Source organism: Podarcis bocagei (genome assembly GCF_964188305.1).
Source record: "Podarcis bocagei genome assembly, chromosome: 7".
Taxonomy (NCBI): domain Eukaryota; kingdom Metazoa; phylum Chordata; class Lepidosauria; order Squamata; family Lacertidae; genus Podarcis; species Podarcis bocagei.
The window spans coordinates 56,902,653-56,928,874 of NC_138132.1; the positions used below are offsets into that span (position 1 = coordinate 56,902,653).

The 26,222-nt window shown below is 42.2% G+C and overlaps 1 protein-coding gene and 1 long non-coding RNA gene across 3 annotated transcripts in view; one reads left to right on the forward strand and one right to left on the reverse strand.

Annotated features, from left to right (window-relative positions):
- Positions 1–25,678, reverse strand: part of LOC308590952 — a 36,352-nt gene extending 10,674 nt beyond the window's left edge. The window contains exons 1-3 of the long non-coding RNA XR_014009965.1: positions 25,615–25,678; positions 24,582–24,644; positions 23,177–23,301 (exon numbers count right to left, since the gene is read on the reverse strand). This is a non-coding gene — a long non-coding RNA (uncharacterized lncRNA). The remainder of the gene's footprint in view (positions 1–23,176; positions 23,302–24,581; positions 24,645–25,614) is intronic.
- The window catches only part of CDH13 (cadherin 13), a 715,034-nt gene that overhangs the window by 292,681 nt on the left and 396,131 nt on the right, over positions 1–26,222 (forward strand). For both annotated transcript variants that reach the window (XM_081201168.1, XM_081201169.1), the window contains exon 3: positions 5,504–5,712. In XM_081201168.1, the coding sequence (XP_081057294.1) occupies positions 5,504–5,712 (209 nt within the window). The remainder of the gene's footprint in view (positions 1–5,503; positions 5,713–26,222) is intronic.

The window sequence follows — 26,222 nt, forward strand, 5'->3', positions numbered from 1 at the left end:
TCTAGTTTTAAATTTCTTTTAAGGGAAGGTAGATGTAAAATATATAAATAATGAAGAAGAAGAAGATGAGATGATGGGCTCCAGTTTGTTTGCTATGAACCAGTTGCTTCTGCTTTTGCAGCATATCCAGCATAATTGCAAGTAAGACTTTCAAAATAAAGTGGAATTGATATCCATAAATTTGGAATAGAGGAAGCTGCCTTATACTGAATTGGACCATCTAGGCCAAGGGCGCTGGCTGCTAGGGTATGGGACACTGTGGAGGCCCCCCCTTTTTTTGAAGGGGCCAGAGCCCCTCAATGTTCAGAGGACTCCCCACATGATATCAGGACATTTCACAGAGTTGCACATGGGCCCCCTCATTCCTCCAGAGAAGGTGGCACCTCTGATATCAGCCGATATCGTTCACAATGCCTGGCAGCTGCCATGAGATTGATGGGATGTAGGAGGCCTTCCCAGCACTTAGGGGAGAGACTAGGGATTTAAGCTAGTGCTTCTGCCTACAAACCCATGTTTTCTACTGCTGAGCTACACCCCTTCCCCAAGTTTGCTATGCACCACAGCCTTAATCCTTAGGGAGTTGAATCAAAGGGCAATTATCCACTGCTACAAACACAAATCAGTTCTAACTGTCAGGGACATAGAGTCTTTGAGAATGTTAAGTTTTTATTTTTGCTTGCTTGCTTGAATATTCATTGGAAGCTCTAAAGAAGATTCAGGGTGGTGAAACCTAAACTTTGCAGTATGTCAGACGAAGTTTCTGACCACCGCATCCTTAGCTCATGGCTGACAGTAGCCCATATTTCAAGTCCTTTCCATGAATTTCTGAACAATGATCAGAAAACAAACTACAATGTTTGCGTATCAGCTCTCTGGTCCCGGAGAATTGACCTGTATTTTATTTCAATGTATCTGTATGTTGTTGCTGCTTTTGTCATGTTTTGTTTTGTTTTTTAATGATTATTTGGGTCAGACGTGGGAAGACTTAGAATTCCCTTTTCTTTTGAGGTTTTTCAGCTCCATGGGAGAGCTGTGATTAAATTTGTAGTACACATAATGTCAACTGGCAGACAAAAACACCCCCCCCACACACACACACACTGTAGAATACAGATACAAAAAGTTTCTTGAAGGACCTGACGCTGAACATAATGCCAACAGACTGGTAAAGGAGCAACAGGATGAATGAAATATAGCTTGTTTTTCATTGGAAGATGCTTGGCACAGACTCTGTTCTCCTCATGCTGAGTTTTGGAGCCTATTCTGAGCCATACGGCATATTAAACATAATAAAGATGTTCACTTGGCAGAGGCAGCATGACTAGGGGTATCAAAAGAGCCATACAGAAGATATCAATAAATAAATAACTTTGCACAGAAATAAAAGTTTGAATATATACACATCAGAGTGTTTTATGGAAGTGAAAAATGAGTGGGTGGAGTGATGTGATGGGTGCTGAAATGGTTGAGCGATTTTGTTTTTGGGATTGTGGTTTTTGTGATTCATAGTTGTTTTACTTAGTGCGTTGTTTTAGAGGCATTTATTTAATTGTATTACTTGAACTGTATTACTTAAAATGTGGAATTATCATGATGATTAGTAATTGTAGGGAGGGAAAAAAATTGGTTCTGAAGATGAACTGTGCATTGTAGCCCTTACATTATTTCCTTTCCATTAGGATTTATCAACTCACTTAGAGGTTTTGATTGAAATATGACATGGTATATAAATTAACTAAGCAGATAGATAGAGTCATCTGGCTATGACTGGTAGATTTTTAAAAATATGTATTTTCATTGGGGATAATGATGGGAATTGGTAAGATGATATATTAATTATATTTAATCTTCTAAAGACCCATGTATGTGGGTTAACAACAAAGGGAAAATGGCTAGGTGCCTGGATTCAAAACGTAGGGTTAGCACACAGATAGCCCCAGTAGTAGAGTATTGAGTCCCATCATTAGGCAGGTTCATGAAGCATATAAATAGGCTATTGAACCTTATTTATTCCATTCAGCTGTGTGAAGCAGCTGACCCCCTTTTACCGATTTTTCAACTAATGCAATGTAATTTTAAAATGTTATACTTACAGTTTCTAGGTCTCAGGCATGCATTTTCCTTATGCAACAGCAATGAAATAAAACAAGTAAAATTCTATAGTTGTTAACTGAAGCAAAGTAGCTTCAGATATGTGGGCTGAAGCTGGGAGCCAGCAGCAGCTCACTGGCATGATATGCAAAGGGTGCACAGACATTTTCACTATACACCAATGTAACGGTGCCCAGGGCCTCTGCTGTACTAGTATAGGATCTTGGCGCAGCATTGGGCCAGGAGGCCAAATATTTCTCTCTAGTGGCAGAACTGAGAAGTATTTTTCCCCCAGGAAGCTGTGCTTTGCTGCCTCTGCATCACCCTGAATGGTAAATTGGTCCTCTGCACTGTGTGTGTATATATATGTATATAATGGGTGTCCATTTATATTTTTTTATTTGCATTATTGATTTTTTCCAGAATAATATCAGTTCAATAAAAAAGACACTGAATTACAAGGTGTGGAGAAATAGCAAATCCCACTTTATCTAATCAATATCTCTTCATCTCCCCGAATAGCGAATTTCCCTCACGGGCATTACATTTCCAGCATGCCATTGTTAAGGCTTGTCAAATTACAAAAAAGGAATTAATTGCATTGTCTTACTTAAATGTGTGTATTGTTGCTATTTTGACATTTAAATGATTGCTGGTGATACAGACTCCCATCGTTGTTGGGAGAGGATGTTGATGGCTGTTTGAAAGCCTCATGGAAAGTCTTCCTTCTCAATCTAGGCAAAAACAGCAAGGGGAGCAAAAGATTGGTTCTTATTATTCCAGAAAAGTACTTGTGCATAACACTCCAATTGCATGACTGCTACATAGCTTCTATGCTGCTGCCAATCTTTCAATCTGTCAAGGGGCATATGAATGGCGTCCCCAAACTGACAGCTGAATTCCTCCACAGAACCAATGCATGTGGGGGTCTTTCTCTGTCACTCTCTCGGTCTCTCTTTCTCTCTGCAAGGTGTGGCTAATATGGTACCCTCTGGAAGTTTTTGGATCACATCTCCCATCATCCCTGACAATTCCTGTTGGGGCTCATGGAAGTTGGAGTTCCCATGATCTAGAGGGCACCAGTTTGAGGAATGGCAGAAAGCAAGTCTTGTTCTTTTATTTCAATAAGTGCCCTGAGCTCATAACTTCTGCATTGAAAATACCGTATATATGGTGCATTTGCATCTAATGAAACAGAGAGCTTCACAGATCAGCAGCCTATTAGAGATGGATCTCAATTCCATAAATATGAAAAGCTTTCCATAAGAAAAAGCCCATGCTGAACATAATTACAGTGGTCTACACAATAACAATTATGGCACTGTTGAAGTGTGGAAATTCATATATTCAGGGAGGCGCTTTGATAGTCAAACCAATCATCCTACAGTAATTTCCATCAAACAAACAGAATTGGTTCTTAATATGAAACAAAATTATTACCCAGCACTGTGTTGTTAGCCTTAAGGATTTTAGATGCCCAGGCCAAGCCCGGGATGATTACTATATCATTATTAACTGAAAACATTTTGTTCTTGCCTGCTGTTTCTCACATAATAAACCTGGGGTAACTGCTCCCAAAGTAGGTGCTTATATTTCAAGTTTGTTTAACTCTGCTTTTGATTATATTTTGGTGAATAAATTTCACTCTGGACAAATACTAGAAAATAGTTCACTTCTTTGGACTTCACTGTGTGAAAGAAAACTAGTATTTTTGTCCTAGAGTGCTCATTTGGGAATCCTGTAAACCATTAGGGTGACCACCTATGCATCCCTCAAACAGAGGGCAAACAAGGGCATAAATTTGCATATATTTTGCATATGCTAATAGATGCAACTTGAGAAAAAAATATTATAATTTAAATATAAATACTGAGCCTACTCATTCTACCATTTAGGTGCCAACTGTTGATGGGTAATTTCAAGGCCCCTATACTCAATTCTTAGGATCCTTTATCTTTAAACCAGACTTGCACTCGACCACGCTTCAAATATAGGACTTTTTCAGATAGCAGATTGTCCTCTGTAAAGTCTGAAATGTACCCACCCTATATAAGATTGCCCCATCTCTCCAAAAGGATATTGTAGTGCTGGAAAAAGGTATAGAACCAACCATTATGCAAAGAAAAGTGAATGACATCTGGGTTGTTTTTTTCATTTAGGGAAATAAAGACGGCTATAGGTGGTGGTGAGCATGAGGATAGAAGTTTATCAAATGATGTACAGTGGTGCCCCGCAAGACGAATGACTCGCAAGACGAAAAACTTGCTAGACGAAAGGGTTTTTCAGTTTTGCGTTGCTTCACTAGACGAATTTCCCTATGGGCTTGCTTCGCAAGACGAAAACGTCTTGCGCTTTTTTTAAAAGCCGCTTGAAGAGGCGCGGTTGCGATGGACCATGCTTCGCAAGATGAAAAACATTGCAAGACGAAAAGACTCGTGGAACGAATTCTTTTCGTCTTGCGAGGCACCACTGTATATAATGTGGCATGTATAGCAATGCAGGAATTGATATTATTTAGCAAAATGAGTGCTGTTGGGGAACTTGCTTCTCACTGAAATTAAGGAGCAAGGTGGAAATTAGAAGAAATCTGTGTGGATAAACTTGACATTGAGATTTTCAGAAAATTCTATCCTTTTGTGCAAAGAGTTCTTTGGATCGTGAAAAAAGTCCACAGGCACTTTGACTCCCACAGCCATCCTGCATGAATAACTGGGAAGCTGTTAAAACATATCTACCCCAGTGCTCAGAACTTAATCCCTCGCCGCCATAGCCCTTTTGACAGATACAAATAAACTTTGTGAATTCAGATTGGATTTCAGTGCCAAAAGTTCCCTCAGAATTTGGCCCTCCCCCCCCCTTTTGCTCACTGACACCAGGTACAATAAACCAACCAAGTATTGTATACCCATTAGGTCACTACAGTGCATTAAAAACCTCTCCTTCAAGAATGCTGCTACGAATTAACCTGGAGCAGGGCTTTGAAGTGTGGCTGCCCCTTTTCTGTGGAATAGCTGTCCTGTTGAGATAGCTGTGCTTCCCAGAAACAAATGAAGTCATTTTGGTTCTAACAGGCTTTCCCTGAGAACAGGTCTCTGCCAGGGTGATACTGTGCAGGGGTCCTGCTCGAGAGTTCCCACAGGCCACTGTGAGAACAGAATGTTGGACTGAAGGAGCCTTTTGCAGATCCAGCAGTATCTCCTTATATCCTTATGTTCCTATTGCTTTAAATTTATCTGCTTTTATTTTTTGTGTAGTTTTGAACTGTTCCTTTGCTGTTTTATTACATTCTGTATATAGCCTTGAGATATGTGTGGAAGGATTAATAATAATAATAATAATAATAATAATAGATATTTAATGGACACTTATGCTCTTGTTTCTATCTCTTTCCCCCCCTTTTGCCTCTCTCTAGTGGTATTTGATGATTGTCAAGGAAATCGCAAATTGAACTTTGAAGTTTCAAACCCAGGCTTCAAGGTGGAACCAAATGGGGTTTTAGTTGCACTGAGAAATTTATCGGACACTGGCAGAGCCTTATTCATTCATGCCCGGTCAGCTCAGGCTGAAGATACAGCAGAAGTTTTGCTTGTCGACAGAAAAGAGAAACAAGGTTCTTTAAAGGTAAGACTAAAACAAATCTAAATCAAAAGTTCTCCTGCCGCTAGGGCAGATTACTCGGGACTAGCAGTTAAATAGGGATGTCCTTTAGCCATTTTAACAGAGAATAGTCACTTCAGCTTGATGTTATTTTCCAAAGACTATTAATAATATTTTATGCTCTGCATTGTGAAAGAACATTTGAAAGGAAAACACTATAGTTCACATTGCATCCAAGCAATATAAATTCAGAAGTGTTACAGGCGCAGCTGACCCTTGAAAATCAAATAATTGATTTTGGTGTCTGCCCTGTAATGTGTTGAATGCTTCACTGATTTGAGAGGCTGTTTTTTTTTCGTTTTTTTACTAATTGTGTTTTTATACGTTGTAACCCATCCTGCAAGAAACAACAATAATTGCTAGATCACATGCATTTTTCTGAACTACGTAGCCATGAATCTTGTCAAAGTAATCAATCCAGGTCCACACTCCATACTTGACTACTCCAAAGTGGTCTGACTGAATGCATTGAGATTGCCCCAGCGGGTATGTCATTTGGGAATATTCCATGCTTCTGTTGCTTTCAGTTTATCCCTTTCAGGACAGACAAAAGGAACTACTTCTTCAAAGAATATATCCTCAAGCCATGCCATTTGCTTCCTTGAGATGCTGTGATAGTCATTGACCTAGATGGCTTTTAAAAAAGAAAAAAGAAACAAACAATCCCTGGCTACTAGTCATGATGGCTATAGAGGCCTTGTTGCTTGTTGCTGGGGAACAAGAGTAGGGAAGGGTCATTGTCATCATGTCCTGCTGCTCTTTGCAGAGCCAGTAGGTTGCCCATGTCAGGAAACAGGGTTCTGGAATAGCTCAACCTTTGGTCTGATCCAGCCGGGCTCTTCTTATGTCCTTTCATATCCAACTCCTTTCATATTTTGCAATTTCAATCTAAATCCAGCCTTGGCATACAATGAAGGAGGTGGCAGAGAATCGAGGTCCTTTTGCAAACTGATCGAAATGTTTACAGCACATGCAACCACATAACAAAGGAATATCTGAGATAGCCTTCATTTCTGCACCATGGCATTTAGCAAAGAGGCAGTCACGACAATGACTTACAAGACAATTACGCCAGGTACCTTTTTTTACAGACCTATAATTTAGGACGACAAAGAAGCCATAATGAGGAGGTTATAAAGGATGACTGATCCATTGTCTCTCTCCACTATTTAGCTCATCAGGCAGGCAGCAGTTTCATCACATTTCCCGCAGACTTGGTAGTTTGACTTAAATCTTCCGTTTAAGAGAAATGTTGGCTGGGAAGAGAAGGCTAAGGCTACTTTTCAAATTATTTTCTCTGCCCAATGTGTTTTGATCTCAACTTTGATCTGTAGAGTGTCTCATGCAGATTGTGTGGGCAGATGTGTGTTTTCTCTTTTGTTATGTGTGAACCTCCTTTGAGGCTATACAGGGGTTGGAATGAATGGATCACTCTTTCCAGTGCATGGCAGTTTCACATGTTCTGCTTCCCACATTAATAAGAAGTGCCATGTTTGATCAGGCCAATGGCCCATCCAGCCTAGCATCCTGTTCTTACAGTGGCCCAACAGATGCTTGTGGGGAAACCCACAAGCCACACCTGAGTCCAAGGGCACTCTTATCTCCTGTGGTTTCTATTAACTGGTATATGAAAGCCTACTGCCTCTGGCCATGTGATATGTGGTGGTATATCCCCTTTGGGACTGGTGGGATGGAAAGCAGAGAGCTCAACAGTAGATGAAGCTACAGCCAATGAGAGACAGTGCCAAATAATTATAGTTTTGTCCTCATCCTCCTCCCTGCTGAAAACTGAGACTAAGGAGGAGGAGGAAGCTTACAGGCATTGCCACCTCCAGGAATGAATGTAAGAAAGAAGGCAGGCAGGTGGGGGCTGGCTGAAGGCAAACTGAGGTTGGTGAGGCAGTACCCCATTTACTCTATTGGCCCAGTTTTATGTGTCTATCTGGAAATTTGTATTTAAGTACATATAAAACCATTGCCATAATATTGTTTTCAGTTATCTGCATAGAGTATGTCTCCATTTGACATCTAAGACTCTCTTATCTGTGGGTGGGCTCAAGGAACAGGGTCTTTTCAGTTGTGGTGCTAATGCACTCAAAGGTTCTCCTCAGAGAGGCCTATATGGCCCATTTCCTGACTTAAAAAGGGGGCCTTTGAGCGAGGCCAAACCAATGTAGGGGTTTATAGTTGGGTTTTTTTGGGGGGGGGTGTTTGTTTTTGTTTTGCTGCTACTGAGTTTGCTGCTAAGTTTGCTATCTGCTCTAACTGCTGATTTCTTATTGCTACTGTTTTTTATTATTGCTGATATTGTCACTATTGCTATTGTTGGTGCTTTTATGGTATTGCAAGCATTATGATTAATTTTGCTTTCTATGATTCACTGATTTGAGTTTTCTAGTGGAAGACAAATGATGTCTAGGCATCAGGCAAAAATGTTTCTCTATAACCAGGCCCTTGCACTGATTAAACAATCTATGGTCTTTTAAGGAAAGTATGGCAGAAATCCTGTACCCTACCCATGAGAGTTTCACCCAAACGTTATCTCCCATGTGATCATTTTCAAATGCAATTCATTTTCTCAGTAACTGATGGAGATTGGTTGCGGGGGGGGGGGGGACATGACAGAAAAAATTCCCCTAATTTTAAGACAGATGTCTCCACTTGCTGACACTCTAGCTTGTACATCTACAGAGTGTTTTCTCTCTAGGCTAAAAGCTTTGCCAGACACACATTCTCGATATGGTCTGTTCCCAGCCTCTCAAACTTCAATCCGGTGTGATTTTACAAGAAGCTTGGCTGCTTTTATTTATGCTATGTAGCCAGAACATGTCAGCCGGCAAACAGTGCCACGTCTCCATCTGTGGGCACGATGAATCTTGGCTAAGAATAGCTCTGCTTGGAACCTTAGCTTGTTAGTAAAATTGTGTAGGGTTAAGAATAGGCATATGCTGGTTTGCTGCTTAGCGTTTCAATCTGCAGATGTAGTGGAATCTCATTTAATGAGAGTGTAAGTACGCTTAAAAACCTTTCCCCACTGACTGTGACTCTTGCTCCTGTTTGGAATGCTGTAGCTGACACCTGTGAAATCCTGTTGTTAAATTGCCCTATTTGCAGGAAACCTGACATATCTGGGAATGACTGATGGCTCAACAGTCTCTTAATACGTGGGCTGCCATCTGGGGAAAACTTTGCTCTGGAGAACAACACATCAAATGGTCCTGAGGCACATGATGCAGGTTTTTTTTGGTTGAAGCTAAGTGGACTTGATCCTGACAATTGTTTGCATGGCAGATTATTTGGAAACCGTGGACACAATTGGGTGCAGAGTTAAGTACATGAGCAGTGCAATTCCATCTTTAAATTGGCAGCGTGTGAATCCACTACAGATCAACCACTACTGATGTAATGTGCTTTATGTGGGTCTTGTGTCTGATCTGGATCTGGAACTGTTATATTGCCATGGTAAATATAACGCTTGACTCTTGAGCATCTTGACAGACTGTAAAAGTGGTGTGCAGTGGCCAGACCATTCACAGGAGTAGATGGCTGTCATCAAGCTACCCCTCTCCTGAGAGATCTTCACAGGTTGCCAGTTAACATCCAGCCAGGTTGTAGGTTCTTGTGTTAATTCTCAAGGCCCTAAACAACTGTCCCCAAAGCACCTCAAGAACCACCTAGTTCCTTATGCTCCACCTAGATCACTGAGATCCTCTGATGGAGCACTTCTGCTGGTTTTCCACACTCCTAAGGTTTGGTTGGCCTTTCCTAGGGGTTGAGCCTTTAGTATGGCTGGCCCAGCCCAACTCTCTGCCAGCAACCATGCTTGAGAGAGAGAGTACATAACTGATCTAACTATAGGAATGAAGTAGGGCTTGTCCCCCCATCGTAGTGGATTGTTATTCCATCAGAACAGAAGAGAGAAGGGAAGGGAAGCAGGGCTGTCCCATTTGAGTGACCATCTGCCTTGGTCTCTCCTGAGCTGACTACTAGAGGCCAGCTACCTGAACTGTTTCCATCTCAGCTGCTTATTAAACTGTAACTTTAATGAACTGGTGCCAGACCCTGCTCCCCCCCCCATCCTTCTTCCCTCTTCCTCACTTTTTCCTTGTGTGCCATGTCTTGTAAGATTGTAAGCCTGAGGTCAGGGACTGTTTTACTGCTGATCTTTACAAGCTGCTCCAGAAGCCTTTTAAGTTAAAGTGGGGCAAATCTTGTTTAAATATATACATGAAACCAATTCAGATCCAGGTCTTACAAATCACAGCCCAAACAACCACTGCAAACTTCTAACCAATGCACCACACTCTCATGATTTCCACTCTGCGTACAACAAATGTAAACTTCGCAATATTCAAACCTCGTAATAAATCAAACCTCAACACACAATTTGCTATTATTCCATTTAGCCTTCGTGCTTTTGTATAATGTTTTCCCTTATGAAGCAGTCCAAACGCTGAGCTCTGTAATTTATTGGGGCAGTGGAGACACAGCACCCTAGCATGGGGTTTTTCTCATCAGCATAGCTTTACCATATTTGGCTCTCACTGAGCTCCACTTTGAAAGCTCCAGTTTGTTCTGAGTCACAACCTTGGGCGAATAAATCATGACCTCTAAGGAAGGAGGGAAATATGTTTAATCAACAATTAGGCTTATGCAACTAGAGAGCTACCTCAGTTGCATCTAGAAAGCTGAAACGTATCCCTCTGTCAATATATAATTGGGGCAAAGTTGCTTAGTGTTTTTTGAAGAGTGAGAGAATACAGCAGGGATACAGAACTCTTTTCAACCTGAGGGCCACACTTCTTTCTGGACAACCTTCCAGCGGCCGCATGCTAGGGGTGAACGGAGCAATAGATATTTTTTTTTACCTGTGTACAGTAGACTGGCAGCAACACATTGGATGGGATTAATCATTGACATTAATGAACTTAAATTCAGTGAGTCTACTCTGAGTAAGACTAGTGTTGAATACCACAATACTCCTCTCTGACCTCCATCTAGGTAAGCAAGAGTTGTTATCATAGTTCATAGTCATTTTCCAGCCAGGCAAATGTGAAAGGTGGGGCTGGTGAGGGGTGGGGTCTAAAGGGAGTGCTAAGGGCTCAGCTGAAGCAAACAGAAATTTGGATTTTCTCTGAATTGACAGTTGTTCCAATTTAGCACAAAAGAGCAGGTTTTCCCTGAGAAAGGAGAAGGGCAAGGGGGGAAATTCTCAGAGCCATGCTTTCTAGGCATGGGACAAGTGGCAGTATTGACAAGTCCACATTGTCCTTAGGAACATAGGAAGCTGCTTTAGACTGAAGCAATCCATTGATTGGTCCATCCAGTGCAGCATTGTTGACACAAACTGTGCCATGGCTCACTGATAGAGCATCTGTCTTGCATACAGCAGGTCCCTGGTTCAATCCTCAGATAGGAATGGAAGGTAACCCTCTTTGATATGATGTAAAGCTGCTGCCAGTCAGTATGAGCAGCATTGAGCTAGATCAGGCATAGGCTAATTCCAGCCCTCCAGATGTTTGGGACTACAATTCCCATCATCCACGACCACTGGTCCTGTTATCTAGAGATGATGGGAGTTGTAGTCCCAAACATCTGGAGGGCCGGAGTTTGCCTATGCCTGAGCTAGATGAACCAAAGGTCTGATTCAGTAGGAAGAAGCTTCTAATATTCCCATGACTGGCAGCACCTCTACAGTCCTTGATCTGCAGCCCTAATCTGGAGATGCTGGGGACTGCATGAAAAGCAGCCACTTTGCCCTGGGCATGCACCTGGCAACCCCATAACTGTTGCATTTCCACATGCCTTAGCTTCCAAATGCCTTAGCTTCCAAATACCACTTATGGGTTGCTTAGCTCAACTTATTTGCATCTTTTGCTCAACAGGGCTGTATTTATAGGAGCATGTTTTTTTTATTGATTAGTCCCTCATACGTTTCTGTAATCTGTTGGTGATGGACATGCTTTCTGCCAGTTCTACGTAAGTGCTCCTTGTCAAGGGGTCAAGATTAATAGCTCATTTCTTCTCCATCCTGAGTGCTTTGAGAAAAGACTTAATTGCAACACTTACACCAACTCATAATCATCCTGAAATGCGTTTTTCAATTAATAAACCAATCTTCAAATGCAGTGAACACACTGTGTGATGAATAATACTTGATAACAACAAACCAAGCTAGAATCTATATCTATATCTATATCTATATCTATATCTATATCTATATCATCTATATCTATATCTATATCTATATCTATATCTATATCTATATCTATATCTATATCTATATCTATATCTATATCTATCTATCTATATCTATAGCTATATCTGAATGAGAGAGATCTATATATATTGGTGCATTTTGCAGGACAATGAAATGAGAATAGCTTGATTCTTAGTGAAGACTTGCCAATAACAGTGAATGGAGCACTGCTCCACCAACCTCAGTCTGCCCCCAGCTAGCATGCATGCCTTTTTACTTACAAATAGTCAGGGGATGGCTCTGCCTATTATTGTCTCTGGCTCCACCTACTGTTGATCTCCCTGCCTTCTGCCCTACCTGTCCCAGTGGGCACCGGCCACTACCGTTGACTTTTGATGTCCCCCCCCCCACTCCATTTCAACTAGCACCTCTGCTTTCTAAGGCAGCTTTATGCTTCAAATTAGCAACTACACACTAGCACACCTATCCCAACTTGGCACCCTCCCAAGGTGATTGACACCAATTCCCATCACCCCTGACCATGGGTCATGATGACTGGGGTTGATAGGAATTCAAGTTGCAGCACAGAATCATACCATAGGATCATTTCATGGGATCACATCTGGACAACACCTGGCTGAGAGAGCTGTTCTAACAAACAGTTTTGTCATCCTTTGATACCTATAAGCAGGTATCAACAGGGAAGGCTAACAGGGAAAACACAAGAGGAAAAGCTCTTCCAAATGCCTTAGCTTTCTTTATGTGGGGTGATTTTGGTGCCTGTAGATGAGTGTGCATGTTTGTGCACATGCTTTCAAAAGAGCCACACACCCGGGAGAACCTTTTCTTTAATAAGTATGATCAAGACACATGTGGGTGGAATTATTCTGTCCATTTTTTGTTAATTATAGATTCTGGTAGATTACACTGCTGGGGGAGGCTTGCATCAGGCTTGCCCTCACTCCAGATGTTGTCAGCCAGCTCCTCTCAGGTATGGGTAATACAGCCAATGGTCAGGCATGATGGGAGCTTTAGTTCAGCAACTTCTAAATAGCGGGCAACAGATTTCCCTTCCCATCTTATGGGAAGGGGGTATCCAGCATAAAAAGTCTCCTAGATGCAAAACTGAAACAAAACTTGGAAGGTTATTAGGCTGGAAACTTTTGTCCCTCTGGCATGGTATATCCGTGCAAAAAAAAAGAAAGAAAGAAAGAAAGAAAGAAAGAAAGAAAGAAAGAAAGAAAGACGACACATCCACCCCTCATTTTGTTTGTTTTTTAACCCTCTTTCAATGACTTGTATTCCAAATTGTTCTGCAGAATATGTGCCCATTCCCTTTCAAAACTAGGCTTGAACATTTTTGTGGGGAAGAAACAGCAGTAGTTGATGCAAAATAAAAAAAATGCTGCCAATATGAGATTTTTCAAAACCTATTTTAAACAACAACAACCCCTGACCAGCCAAGTTTTAAAATATTGGAGAACCAAACTTGGCCGTTTAGACGGTCACCTACATAATTTGGTTCCAGCGTTTGCAAAACAGCAACTAATGGAGTCCCAGCACTCTCTTGATTCTCAGGTCATGACACAACTAGGCACCAATCAGTCATGCATTGTATGACAAGCCCTATTAAATATTCAGCTGTTCTCCGTGGTGATTAGGAAGCATTGTTTAAAACGCTTCTGCTGCAATGAAGTAAAACATCCAAGCTCAGTTTGATTGGTGATGCAAACACACAATCCTTTTTAAGCACCTTGGAGAACTGTATCATGCTAGGATCTTATGGTATGAATCCAAAAGAAGGCAAAATACAGCACAGACAAAATCTGTGAATTTATTTTTGAGAGAGAGAGAGAGAGAATTAATTTTTGCCAAATTATTTTCTTCAGCAACTGCAAGCACAGAATCCGAGACTTATTCCGAATGAACCATAATGTTTAGTAGGAGAAAATATTTGATTATATTTCTATGCTGCTTTTCATTCAAATGAAGTGGCTTACAAACAATAAATAAGAATAGCATGATAGAGCATCACAGAACATCAAAACTATATCAAATATCATACAGTATAATTAACAAATCATTAGTGAAGCAATTACAATCTATAAAACAGTTGACAAAGCAGCAACTAAAAATAAGCTAAACATCACAATTAAAAGCAAATGTCATGTTATATGGATAACAAATCGATACAGCATTTATAAGCTATAAAACAATATTAACAACATTAACAAAATAGCAGCCAAAAATAAACTAAGCAACTACGGAGGTGGTGGAAATGAGGGAAATCATTCAAAATTTCTGCCAAATTCTGCTGGCAGCACATTCTAGAATTGTTGGGTCCATTCACTGAACTGTAGAGGAAAAATCATGTTTATCATCTATTTATTTTATGAAATCAGAATCTATAGAAGTGGCTGAACTCTGAAACAGGCTATGACAGGGTCAAGATTGCTGCACAAGACCTGTAGTCTAGGTCAGTGGTAGATGGTGAGATGGTTCACTAAGCAAAACTGCTAGCTGCCTTGGGGAAGAGCCCTGTAGCTCAGTGGTATAGCATCTGGTTTGCATGCAGAAGGTCTTAGGTTCAACCTCTGACATCTCCTGGTATGGTTTGCAAAAACACTTATCTGAAACCCTGGAGAGCCACGACCAGTTAATGTAGTGCTGAGCTAGACGGACCAATGGTCCAACTCAATTTAAGGCAGCTTCCTCCTTTTTTTAATGTGTGGCAGTAGAACATAGGGAGGAACCCTCTCAACCACTGCCTTTCCTAATCTGATGGTGGTGTAGGTGAAGAGGGATATAAAAAGCAGAACTGTGCAAGTAGACAGTTATTATTTGAGTGGTTGTCTCTGCTGACGTCAGTGACCTGAATCCAATTCCCAGAATGGTTTAACAACTCATCCCTCTTTCCAATGAACTTTGAGAAGATGGGGCTTAAAAAACAAACACACACTTGAGCTTTCTTCCTCACCTGCTATTCAACTTGCTTGGTCAGGTTTTGGTTTCTAGATCACAGCTGTGTTCAGCTATAACCCCCAAGGCACAACCACAGTGATGCGGGAAGCTCTGAGCCACTCAGGAGCCCCTGGGCGGTGGAATCTGTGAGTTCTCCAACTGTTTTATGCCATATCAAGCTGCCACAGGGGGTGGGATAGGATCTGACAGCTATGTTCCACATAAAGCGATATGCAGCATGGGGGAAGAATGGAGGGGGAGAGAACATTTCCGAGGTGAATCAGCAACAGTATTTGTTTCTCATTCGTATAAAAGTTGCAGAAAATAGCCCTCAGACATGTGCCAGGACTTTCTTGAGGTCAAATCTAGCTGGGAGCTTCATGGGGGTGAATAGGAAAGAAAGTTCAGAGCAATATAAGCAGTGTAAACAGTATGTACAGCCATCCAAGAAGGTTTGCTGGAGTAATTGACATGACCTAAGGTGACTTCCTCTCTGTCTCTTTTTCTTTCATCTACAACACAATGTGACAGTATTTTTTCTCCACCAACAGTATTTATCTCTGTGTTGCTGTTGTGTGTGCATGTTGCTTGCTGTGTGCATGTGTGCATCTGGGGTAGTTAATAATGTGCCCTTCAGATGTTATGAGCCCTAGTCGGCATGGCCTATGGTAATAACAACATAAGAAGTTTGTGCTAGATCAGGGCAGTTTCCCATCTAGACTAGCATCCTGTTCTCACAGTGGCCAACTAGTGGGAAACCACAAGCAGGGCCCAAACACAATATCACACTCCCTTCCTGCAATTTCCAGCAGCTGATAATCAGAAGCATCACTGCCTCTGACTGTGGAGGCACCACTACAGAGGCATTGTGGCTAGTGACCATTGATAGCCCTCTCCCCCATGAATTTATCCAGTCTTCTTTTAAAGCCACCCAAGTTGGTAGCCATCAGTGCATCATATTGGAGTGAGTTCTATGGTTTAACCATGTGGTCTGAGATGATAGGAATTGTAGTTTAGTTGGCACCAAGTTGGCTGCTATTACTCCTTATTAAATTTGTATACCACCTGTCACCCGCAGATCTCAGGGTAGTCCACAACATAAAAATGCAAGATAAATACCACAAAACGCATAACAAAAACAAAAACAAACCAATAATCCCCCCTCTCCTCCCACAAACTCATTTAAAAGGGTATTGGATGTTAATCAGCCAAAGGCTTGGTTTAGGACATGCTACGTGGTTGGAATCAATATGGCCAATGTCTGTCTAGCTACCTCCATGTGTGACTGCTGTTGTATGTTTGTGGTACATGTGCTGTGTGAAGTGGAGTCCAAATTAGCTCCCTGCTGAGACTGGTGATGTGCAAACTCCCCTTAGCTGAATTTGAAAATGGCTCAAGAGCTACATTCACTTTTGGAGAGCTTTCAGAAGAAGGAAAAAACAATTCATTTCCCTCATTGGAGTTCAAAAAAGACACGTAATAAGGACTGGTGTCAGGAGTCACCACCCTCTGGCACAGGCATAGGCAAACTCGGCCCTCCAGATGTTTTGGGACTACAACCCCCATCATCCCTAGCTAACAGGACCAGTGGTCAGGGATGATGGGAACTGTAGTCTCAAAACAGCTGGAGGGCCGAATTTGCCTGTGCCTGCTCTGGCACTTGCTAAGGCCTATGCAATAGTCGCCAATCTCTAGCTCAGCAATTCCATTTACCTTTGGAGAGCTCTCAGAACAATCTAATTCCATCCCCTCTAGACAGAGATGTGATCAGGGCTGGTGTTGAGGTCAGCAGTGTCAGACATGATAGGTCAGCATCATCAGGCCCCACCCTGTTGGGATGTCCTGCATGCTTCCAGCCAAAGAATACATACAACAGATAATTATTACTTTATTGTCAAAGCAAGCACTTACGGCAGCTCCTACAGGGCTCCCAATACACGGGCACACATATTCTAGTGCCTGGGCAACTGTTCCCAGGTTGGTGCCCTACGGAGAAGGTACAGCAGCATGGGAGGCCACACTCCTCCACCAACTTATGTACCCTCCCCTGCTCTGCCCACTTCAAGCTTCTCCTGGTTCTAGGAGACACCAGGCAGGGAATGGAGGGCATTCTCCCAATCCTGCCCTGATGAGCCTTTTCCTCCTCCTCTGTTGTGTCCTGTGTCCCCTTCCATCCCTGATAGCTCCAACCCCTCCTCTTGCCCAGGCTCCTGCCTCTGAGGTGGCACAGACCCCCCCCCCAAGCACTGACTCCCTCTCCTAGTCTGCGCCTCCCTTGCAAGCAGCACACTTTTGCCAGAGCCCTGCCAGTCCCTGACATGGGGCCTACTACCAATCACTAAAGCCTCCTTGACATGGTCCTCCATGCTGATGTTATCTGCTCATCTGTCTTCACCCAGCGACCAAACAATGACAGGGGGAGCAGCAGCTGCCTTTGCTCTCCTTGAACTTGGCCCTTTTGGGAGCAGGTGTGGATTGGGTCCAGTGAGGAAGGCAACTGAATAGGCAGCAGCAACAGTGGCAAAGAGGAGGAGGAGACTTTATTCAAGGAGGGGGATCCACTGGAAACACAGCTAACTAAAAAAAAAGATGAAACAACAACCCTGGAACTTGCACTGTGCATAATGTTCTTATACTATATTAGATTGTTTATAATTTCATCCGTTGCTTTTCTGAATTACTGCTTAAACAGGGCTAGACAAGTGACTGAAAGGAAGGATTTGTAAGACCCACTGGTCTCTGGGGCCTTAGAAATCCTCTTTTGGACAGTGGGTCTTTGTTTAGCTCTACGGAAACACTAATTAGTGTCCAATATTATGACTAAAAATGGATTTAAGTTTTAATCATGTGCAGGAACTCATTTGTTTTTATTCCAGACTGCAAAGGAGCTTTTGGGACTCTCATGTTTCAGTGGTTGTTTTGTCTTGCCATATTCAAGACAGATATTTTGCTTAATATTATTGGGCCTTTCTGGTTACAACTGCGACAAGCAGGAAAGTGAAAAAAGAACAGTAATAGGCAGCTCAGGAAGATCACATAGGAAAAATAGCATCTGTTCCTAAGGTACCATTTAGTTGCTTTTGCAAAGAGCTATTTAAAATAATAATAAACATACAGTGGATGTTAATTAGGATTGGCAAATCTGTTAATTCTGGATCCTCTCTGTTTCTTATTTTTCCAATCTTCGGTTCTTTACATTTCTACATCAGTTTGTGATGTTTTTCACTTTAAGTCCTCATGAAAATTTATCAGCAATTTTTTTCTAATATAACATTCAATAATTAATTTAACTTGCTGGATTCTCTTTTATTTATTTCTGAATCTCTTTTATTTATTTCTTCTTCTTTTTTACAAAAAGTAACTCCAAATGACTTACGACAACACCCGTGTTATTTGTCTAATATACACATTTTCGCAAAGCATTTCCCCCTAATGCTTTCCCCCTTTTTCTTTGTGTGTGTGTGTGTATCTAACAATAGTTGGATGGAAGGCTGCATTGCAAAATTCAGAGAGTGTATATTTTGAAGGATGGCTCTGTTTCCAATTATGTAGAAAGTGTGAGTTGTGTGAGTTTAGCTTTAAATGCAGAGGGAATAGAATTTATCCCCCATCCCTTGGATCCTATAGAGATGCATGGTGTAAGCATTGCTGAGAAAGAACCTGGTGAATTTGACTAAACTCAATGAAAGACTGTTAACATTGGCTTGCACATTCCTGGCAGTTGCAAGTTAGACTTCTAAAGTTTTGCTGTCAATGTTAAATCATCAAGAAAGATTACTCCAGGTAACTCTTCCACAGCTCCCATCAATAATGCCTGGTCGAGCTCCGTCCTTTAGAGACTTAAAATTTACAGTGAGCCTAACATGCTTTTGTGGCCACATAATTATTTTTATTATGCTCTGTGGCGGTGTTGGCTGCCAAAAGAGGTTGTCCTAAAATCCCAATGTGACAAAAATCAATTTTCAGATGCAAATTAGGGTGCCATAGGTGACATTTTTCATACCCAATAAATTGCTTGTCTGTGGCTTTGAACTAATGGCCACATAAACAAGAGAGATTGGTGGTGAGGCGTTGCATTATAATATCTACCTATGTGACTTGTGCTACACCAAACTACAAAGGGCCTCACAAGGGTTGCTGTATTCTTTCCTACATTCTCCCTCTAAATTTAGCCTGCATGTGAATTGAATCATCTCTCCTGTCCCTCCAGAACAGCCTAACACAAACTTGGCTAGATGCTGTTGGACTTCAACCATCATCACTTCCAGCCATCATGGCCATTGGTCAAGGACAATGGCAGCAGTAGTCCAACAGCATTCCCCCAAATTTGGGAAGGTTGCTTTGGGCAGGGTTGGAGGAAAACTCAGGTTGAATGTAGCCTTCCATGCTTTGATATATGTCCTCCTCCTTAGCCACACCCACCCTCAGCAGACCACGTCCTTCACTGGCCTGGATTCATACCCTCCTGGAGTGTTTTTGCCTGGCTGGAATGTGTCTTTGTAATGCTCCTTGCTTTACTGGAATGAGCACTGAAGTGTGTGTGGGGGGGGGAACTAGCCTACTGTACAAAGGCAAATTGCACATTTATCACTCCACACATCATTAGAATTCAAATACTATGATCCAACTCACTTATGTTTGCTTGTGTTTGGTCCAGAAGTTGCAGGTAACACAGAATGCAGCAGCCTGGCTCTTGATGGAGCATCCCATGAACCTCTGCTTAATGACCTGAACCGGGTGCACACAGCCAACCTCAATGTCTTATTGTCAAATCTGACCCTCCTGACCTCCCACACCTTGCACGTCTTTGCTTTAACTCTGATAATGCCTCCTGCTTGTCTGAATGAAGGATAGAGAGATGTGTGTAGAAACCAGCCCACTGTACATAAGTAAAATTCAGGTTAATTCCTCCATCTACATTTGCCTCCGGCCCTGCCCATGACTGGCATGTGCCCCTAGATGGCTGCCCTTCTGGAACTGCAGTCTGGGGAAAAAAGGTTTCCCCACCTTTGCTACAGAGCCTTGCTTACCCCTGATCCTCAATCTTTCTTTCCCTGTTAACTGCCGTACTCTCAGTGACACCCTCTGTCTGGCACAATTTTTTGCTTCTTTGTTCAATGCCGCTCTCCGTGCCTCTCGCTGGAAAGCTGTCTTCAAAGAAAAAAGAAACTTGTCTTTGTTACATTCCAGGAGATTTCACTGAGAAAAGCCTGAAAAGGTACGTCGTGACAAGATATCATTTGAAGCCCCCTTGAGGATGGCTGATGTGATGAGCCAGCTTGGTCTGAGTAACTTTTGATTCAAATGTGTAATATAGAGAACAGAAGTGGCAGTATGAAGGAGGGCTTGGTGATGGTGTTTCTTTGGAATCCAATATTTTCGGAGGCCTGCCTCGGATATAAAGATCTAAATGCCTTTGAAACTCAGAAGGGGGTGAAAAAAGGGGAAGGGAAAGCAGAGTGTCTGAAATTTTAAAACAGAATCTCTTTTATTACATTCATCTGTTAGGAGATGAACCAGAAATACTGGATGCTGCAAAGTAACTTCAGTCTTTGCTGTATTCATTATCTGCCCACGAGTGACAGGACTACTTCTCCTTCTCTCTGCCACCATGCACACTCCTGGTTTAAACCTCTTTCTAATTAAGAGGCCATAATAAGCACAAAGGGATAACTCTTGATTAGTTATCACAGCTGTGTTTCCCTGAATTGCAAACACAACAGCTTGGATACTAGGCTACAGGGGAAACGTCTGCTTTTGTTGAGCCACAACAACATAACTCATCTTCTTGTGGGTGAAGCACACTCTACAGCATGTGCACCAAAAGAACTGAGTCCCTCCTGGGAGGGGTGCTACTGCTACCTATGATTTTGTCTTAAAACAATTTGCAGCAATAGCAAAACAGAATCAAAATTCTAAATAATCTCATTTAAATAAAGAGGGAGAAAGCTGGATGTTCAGCTGTTGTTGGAACAAAGGAAGCTGCCTTATGCTGAGTCAGACCAATGGTTCATCTAGCGTAGTATTACCTACACTGAGTGGCAGCAACTCTCCAGGATTTCAGATAAGTTTGTCTCCCAACCCTACTTGAAGGTACTGGAGATTGAATCTGGGCTGCAAGGCAGATGCTCTACCACTGATATATGGGGCTTCCCCTTGTAGATATCCATCCTGGGCTATTTACTTCTCTGAGTGGCAACTGAGTTTTACCAGTTGCTGCTTTGAAATGGGGATTGGGAGGAGTGAGGCCAATTTCCCTTTCAGGTGTTTGGGAAATTCCATCCAATGCTCCTGCCATTCTGCAATGTAAAGCAGATGTAGAGATGGAGAAGGACATAGAAAAGGTACAACAACAAGGAAAAAGGTGCTGTCCCACCATCTATTGCTTGCATGCTCCATTCTTGACCTCTCCAATCATTTCTTACTTGGAGAAGGGAAAAGGTACTAGAGATGGAGCACACCATAGTAAGAATAGTTTCTCATTGGCCAACAAACCACCAATGACTGACGAGCTAGTAATTGATGAATGAGCACTTTGAGGGGGCAAATGCCAGTTGTGGCTACATCAACAGACATGACTTTCATCTCTGAGCAGCAGCCTGCAGTTGAGCCATGCACAAGGCAGAGCTTCCTGCATGCACATGTTTCCATCTGGGCAAGCTAGAGACAGGAATCATTACTTGTTTGCTGGCCAGACAGAGAAACTGGAGCAGGGCCAGTGAAAGTTGTGACCTGAGAAGGAGGAAGTGTGGCCTGGGGAGAGTCTGGACTCTGGAGGGCCACATTTACTCTCTAGGTCTGAGGTTTACAATCTCAGGAGCAATATGAAGAAGGTGGCTGCTATGAGTTGAGAGCAGTCACTGCAACAAATATTATTATGGGCAAATGGTTCAGGCAATGCCAAGTGAATCAAGTGATACATATGATTTTCTAGTGTACACTCGCCCTATATGGCGGAGACAGCACCATTGTTAAAAAAGAAGGAAGGAAGGAGGGAAGGATCTAATTCAAAGACTGCAACTCCCATCTTCCCTGCTGGTTGGGGCTGATGAGAGTTATAGTCCAATCAGTTATTATGATCAACAGACCTGAAAGAAGAGCAAAAAGAAAATCATATAAAGCAACATAATCTTAAGTACAGAGGAAAATACAAAAGAAAATGTGTATATAGTATGCATATACACAAGATAGCAAATGGTCTAAGTTGCCCCCTGCAGCTTTGCATGGTTAATTATCCCCTTGTTCTCACTGTCACTGATAAAATTTGGCCACTACTGATCACACCTAATGTATCCTCTAGTTTGAAAACATAAGAAAAGTCAGAAAAACAAATCTGTCCATCCATCTAGCCAGTCTTCCTATCTGATCTGCTCACTGGGTTGCCTAATTTGCATTCTGCCCTATTCAATTATGAATGTTTCTGCTGCCAACATCAACCATTTTTAATTGTGAGGGGGTCTTTGATGCATGCTTTCCTTTCTTGAAACATCCTGAACAGTTGTCTGGTTCCAAACCATCCAGTGTCTGCCTTTTAAGAAGCTGAAATACAAACCAACAACTCTTGTTATCTTGGCTTTTCCACTGCAGTAATGAAGTATCGCAGACTCATAAAAGCAAACCATTTCATGTTTTGCTTATGCCACTCCAATGGGCGAGTTGCATGGGATGGTCCAGCTTTTCCTCTTTCCCACAGCAGTTCCTTGATGAAGACCGGCGGACAGAATTTTGGGCTGTGAACCAATGTGTACTCCACCCTGTTCTCTTGGCAAGAGGTGTAGAGATGGAAAATATGGGGAGTGATGTTCCCTTTCCTTTAAAGGGCATGGCAAAACATTCCCCAAGCCAGCTGTGCAGTCCAGCAATCTGGATGCCCGAATAACCTCTGGCTCATTTGTTGGAAATATTTTGCAAATAGCTATGTGGCAAGCACTCAGGCTGAGAAACATAGAGTTATGCAGTCCAAGATCTCTCTCTCCATCTGCAAATCAATTGTTTATATGCTCAGTTTACTTGTGATTATATTTGGAAAGGTTCAAAGTTGAAAGCAACTTTACAAATTGTGCATGTTTCCTAGACCACAGTTCCAACAGAGGGACCAGTGTCAGTTGCACGATACATTTTAACTCATAGTTACTCAAATGTTTGTGCACTTTTGGCTCCGTCTAAACTAACTTCATCCCCTGAGCCTATCATTGCCCAGGTAGCTCTCTCTTCAGCAAGCAAAATGTGCAGATTCCTCTCATGTACATGCATGCTGTTCACACCTACCTGTGTAAAGCAGGGGTCACCATGGTGGTGCCCTTCCGATGTTGGATTACAGGTCTCATCTGGCATGGTCAGGGTTTGGGGATGTTGTGAGCTGTAGCCATCTGGAGAGTTCCACCCTGTCTATCCTGGGTGTAAAAAATCTATGTGTTATGGTGCTAAACTTGTCTTACACTGGCATTAGAAGAATAGAGTATCTCCAACCTCTTCCAAGGCCTAGCCAGCCAGAGAAGACAGTGGAAGGGGTAGATTCAGTTGCTGTCACCAGGAGCTCCCATAGATTCCCCTTTCCATGGTGCTGGCATGGAAGCTATGCTGACTACAATGCTAAACCTCTGTGACTGGGATGAATGTGCCCATCTGCTGCAGGTCTTTATACAGACAGTGGTCCATTGGTTTAGCTTGGCCAGTATATAGCTGGATAATGATAGGCATGCTCAGTATGGAAAGTGTCACATGAACATCATTATTGTTCCTCTTATGTTTCTGAAATGTATATATCAGTTGGGGCTGCCATAATACATTTCTCAGTGGAGCACTGTTCATGGTGCTATGCTGGGAGAACCTATTTTATTTGCTACCAATGCACGGTTATGTGGTACATTATAGTGGTATGTAGTAACTTGTACTTCAAAGGTTTCAGAAGAAGTCACATGCCCCACCCAGGCAACCTCCATCCAGGCAGAGCTTAGATTTGCAGCCAGACTGTAGCCTGTGCTTTCAGAACAAACTAGGCCAAATCCATTATCTTGCTTACCTTCACAAATCCTTAAAGCAGCCAGTCTCTGAGCCCATCTGCAGCTCCTTGGGCTTCCCCTGAATGGAAGAACCTACAATCTTAAACTGTATTCAGATTCCCATTTGCTGTGCCCTCCCTGGATTTCCAGGGCTGGGCCTTTAACCCATTTCCACACACCATTATCCTAAATGGATATGTATCCTATGTTTTGTGCTAAGGTAGCACTGTTTGTGATGTGTCCTTTCTCACAACAGCTTCACGCCACTTGGAGTTCATGATAAGCCATTCCTAATTTGTTTCTAGCCAAGGTGCCTTTGCATAAGGTTAACGATATCCCCATCCCATCAGTGCCTGGTGTGTTCACAACAGAAACAGATCTGACACTAATTAAGCCCTGATGATAGGAACAGCTGAGGGGGTGGAGCTGTGAAACACACCATGGGGACGGACAGGAGCTCCACTGTGCCTAAGGCAGTAATGTGAACACACTCTTAGTCACCAACTGCCCATGGTCAGAAGAAACAGCAACATCACCTTGTGTTTGTCTACATAAACACCAACATATTCCTAATCATAATATACATTTCTCTCCCCCTCCCAGTTCATAAGGACCCAACAGCCATGCTGTTTATTGCTATCTGATTAGAGATCTCCTCCCATTGGAAATACCTCAAAGGTTCGTCTCTGATGGGATGGCAAGGGAAAGTTTGGGATCTGGCTCTTTCTCAGCATCTAACGCAACACAGAAAGGTTGTTAGAGATCAAACTAAACATGATCATTTTGACAAGGTATGGCTCCCATACATCAGCTATGTAAATAGAAGTGAAGTCAATGTCAGACCTCCAGCCACTCCTGCTTATTTATGGAGAGACTATGTCATGGCCAGTTGAAGCCTTAGCAATGCATTCAATGATTTAGTTACTTGCTGCCCCCTGCTCAGTTTTCCTTCTTATGTGTGACTGATGTATGCACTCTACGGGTTTTGCTGAAGTTGATCAATGCCACTTTATTATTATTTCTTAAAAATCTACTCCCTAAAATTCATAATGTACATTTGTATGGATTTTATTTCTAAGACACTTAGGGAGTCAATCTTGGTTGAAAAGCTGGGTCTAAATAAATACATTTAGCCTGCATATCACATTCTCAACAATTTGAGAAGCAGGTTATGTCTGAGGATCCTCCATGGAGCAGTTTGGTTGCCCACATTTGTTCCTTCTTTGGCAGAGCAAGTGCATAGCAGAGAGAGAGAGAACATTTTAAAAATGCAGTCAGGGTAGAGGAGAGAATTCTGAGTCAGGAAATATATTCAATGATACACCATTAGGCATTTTAGCACTGTAAGAAATGTTAATGCATAGCAGGCACATGGGATTTGATGCTCAGGCTGGGGCTTAGCATTGCTCATGGCAAAAGACCAGTCTTCTTCTTTTTTGAAAAGGACTTAGAAAATGGCATAGTTACATAAACTGCCCTAAAATAACTTTTTTTTTTCTTTTTTAAGGAAGAAGCTCCATGAGTTAGAGAAATTCTGTCTGCATTGCAGTCCATGTTTAAATCCAAGAAATCATGGGTTACAAATTAGTTTATCATAGTTACAATCTTGGAAGCTGGAGATACTGTCTCATTCTGTCTCGTTCACACATCACTAATATAAAACACGCAGATCCCATTGATGAAGAAAAAATGTCAGTTACTCACAGCTTCTTCATATTTAGAAGAATGGCTTTGGATTCTAAGCTCACATGGTAGGAATCAGTTTTGTTAGGAACCATGTTAGGAACCATGAAGGGGAGGAGTCTATAGGGTTCCGTAAACAGCAATTGGTGAGGTGGTAAGCATTCTGTTTGCAGACAGTGATATGGAGAGGAGACTTTCCAGGTTCCTTCCCTCCCTTCACCACCTCTTGTAGCGATCAAGAAACATTCACCTAAGCAAGGCCTCAAGTGATTAGAACACGGCAGGTGCTAAACCCATCCCTGAGCTTATCTTTGTGTTTTGTAGCTGGAGTTCATTAACTTGTCAGCACTGATTCCTTTTGAGCAATGTGGAGAAATGAAAGCAGTGGGTGGGTATGGAGGAGAAAGATGATGAAGAAAATCAATACTGGCTCTTAAGCAAGTGCCCTGCTTTGAGTCTGAAGCCATGCAGATGCAAGCTCAAAATAGGCTTCCATAAGGCAACATGGTTGCATCATGACATTATAGCATAGGTTAGTGGTTTTCAGAGTCTGGTCCTAGGAAGCTTGAGATTCTTGGGTTTGCTCATTAGCAGGGGTGGGTGGAGGTAATTACTGTACTTCCCTGAAA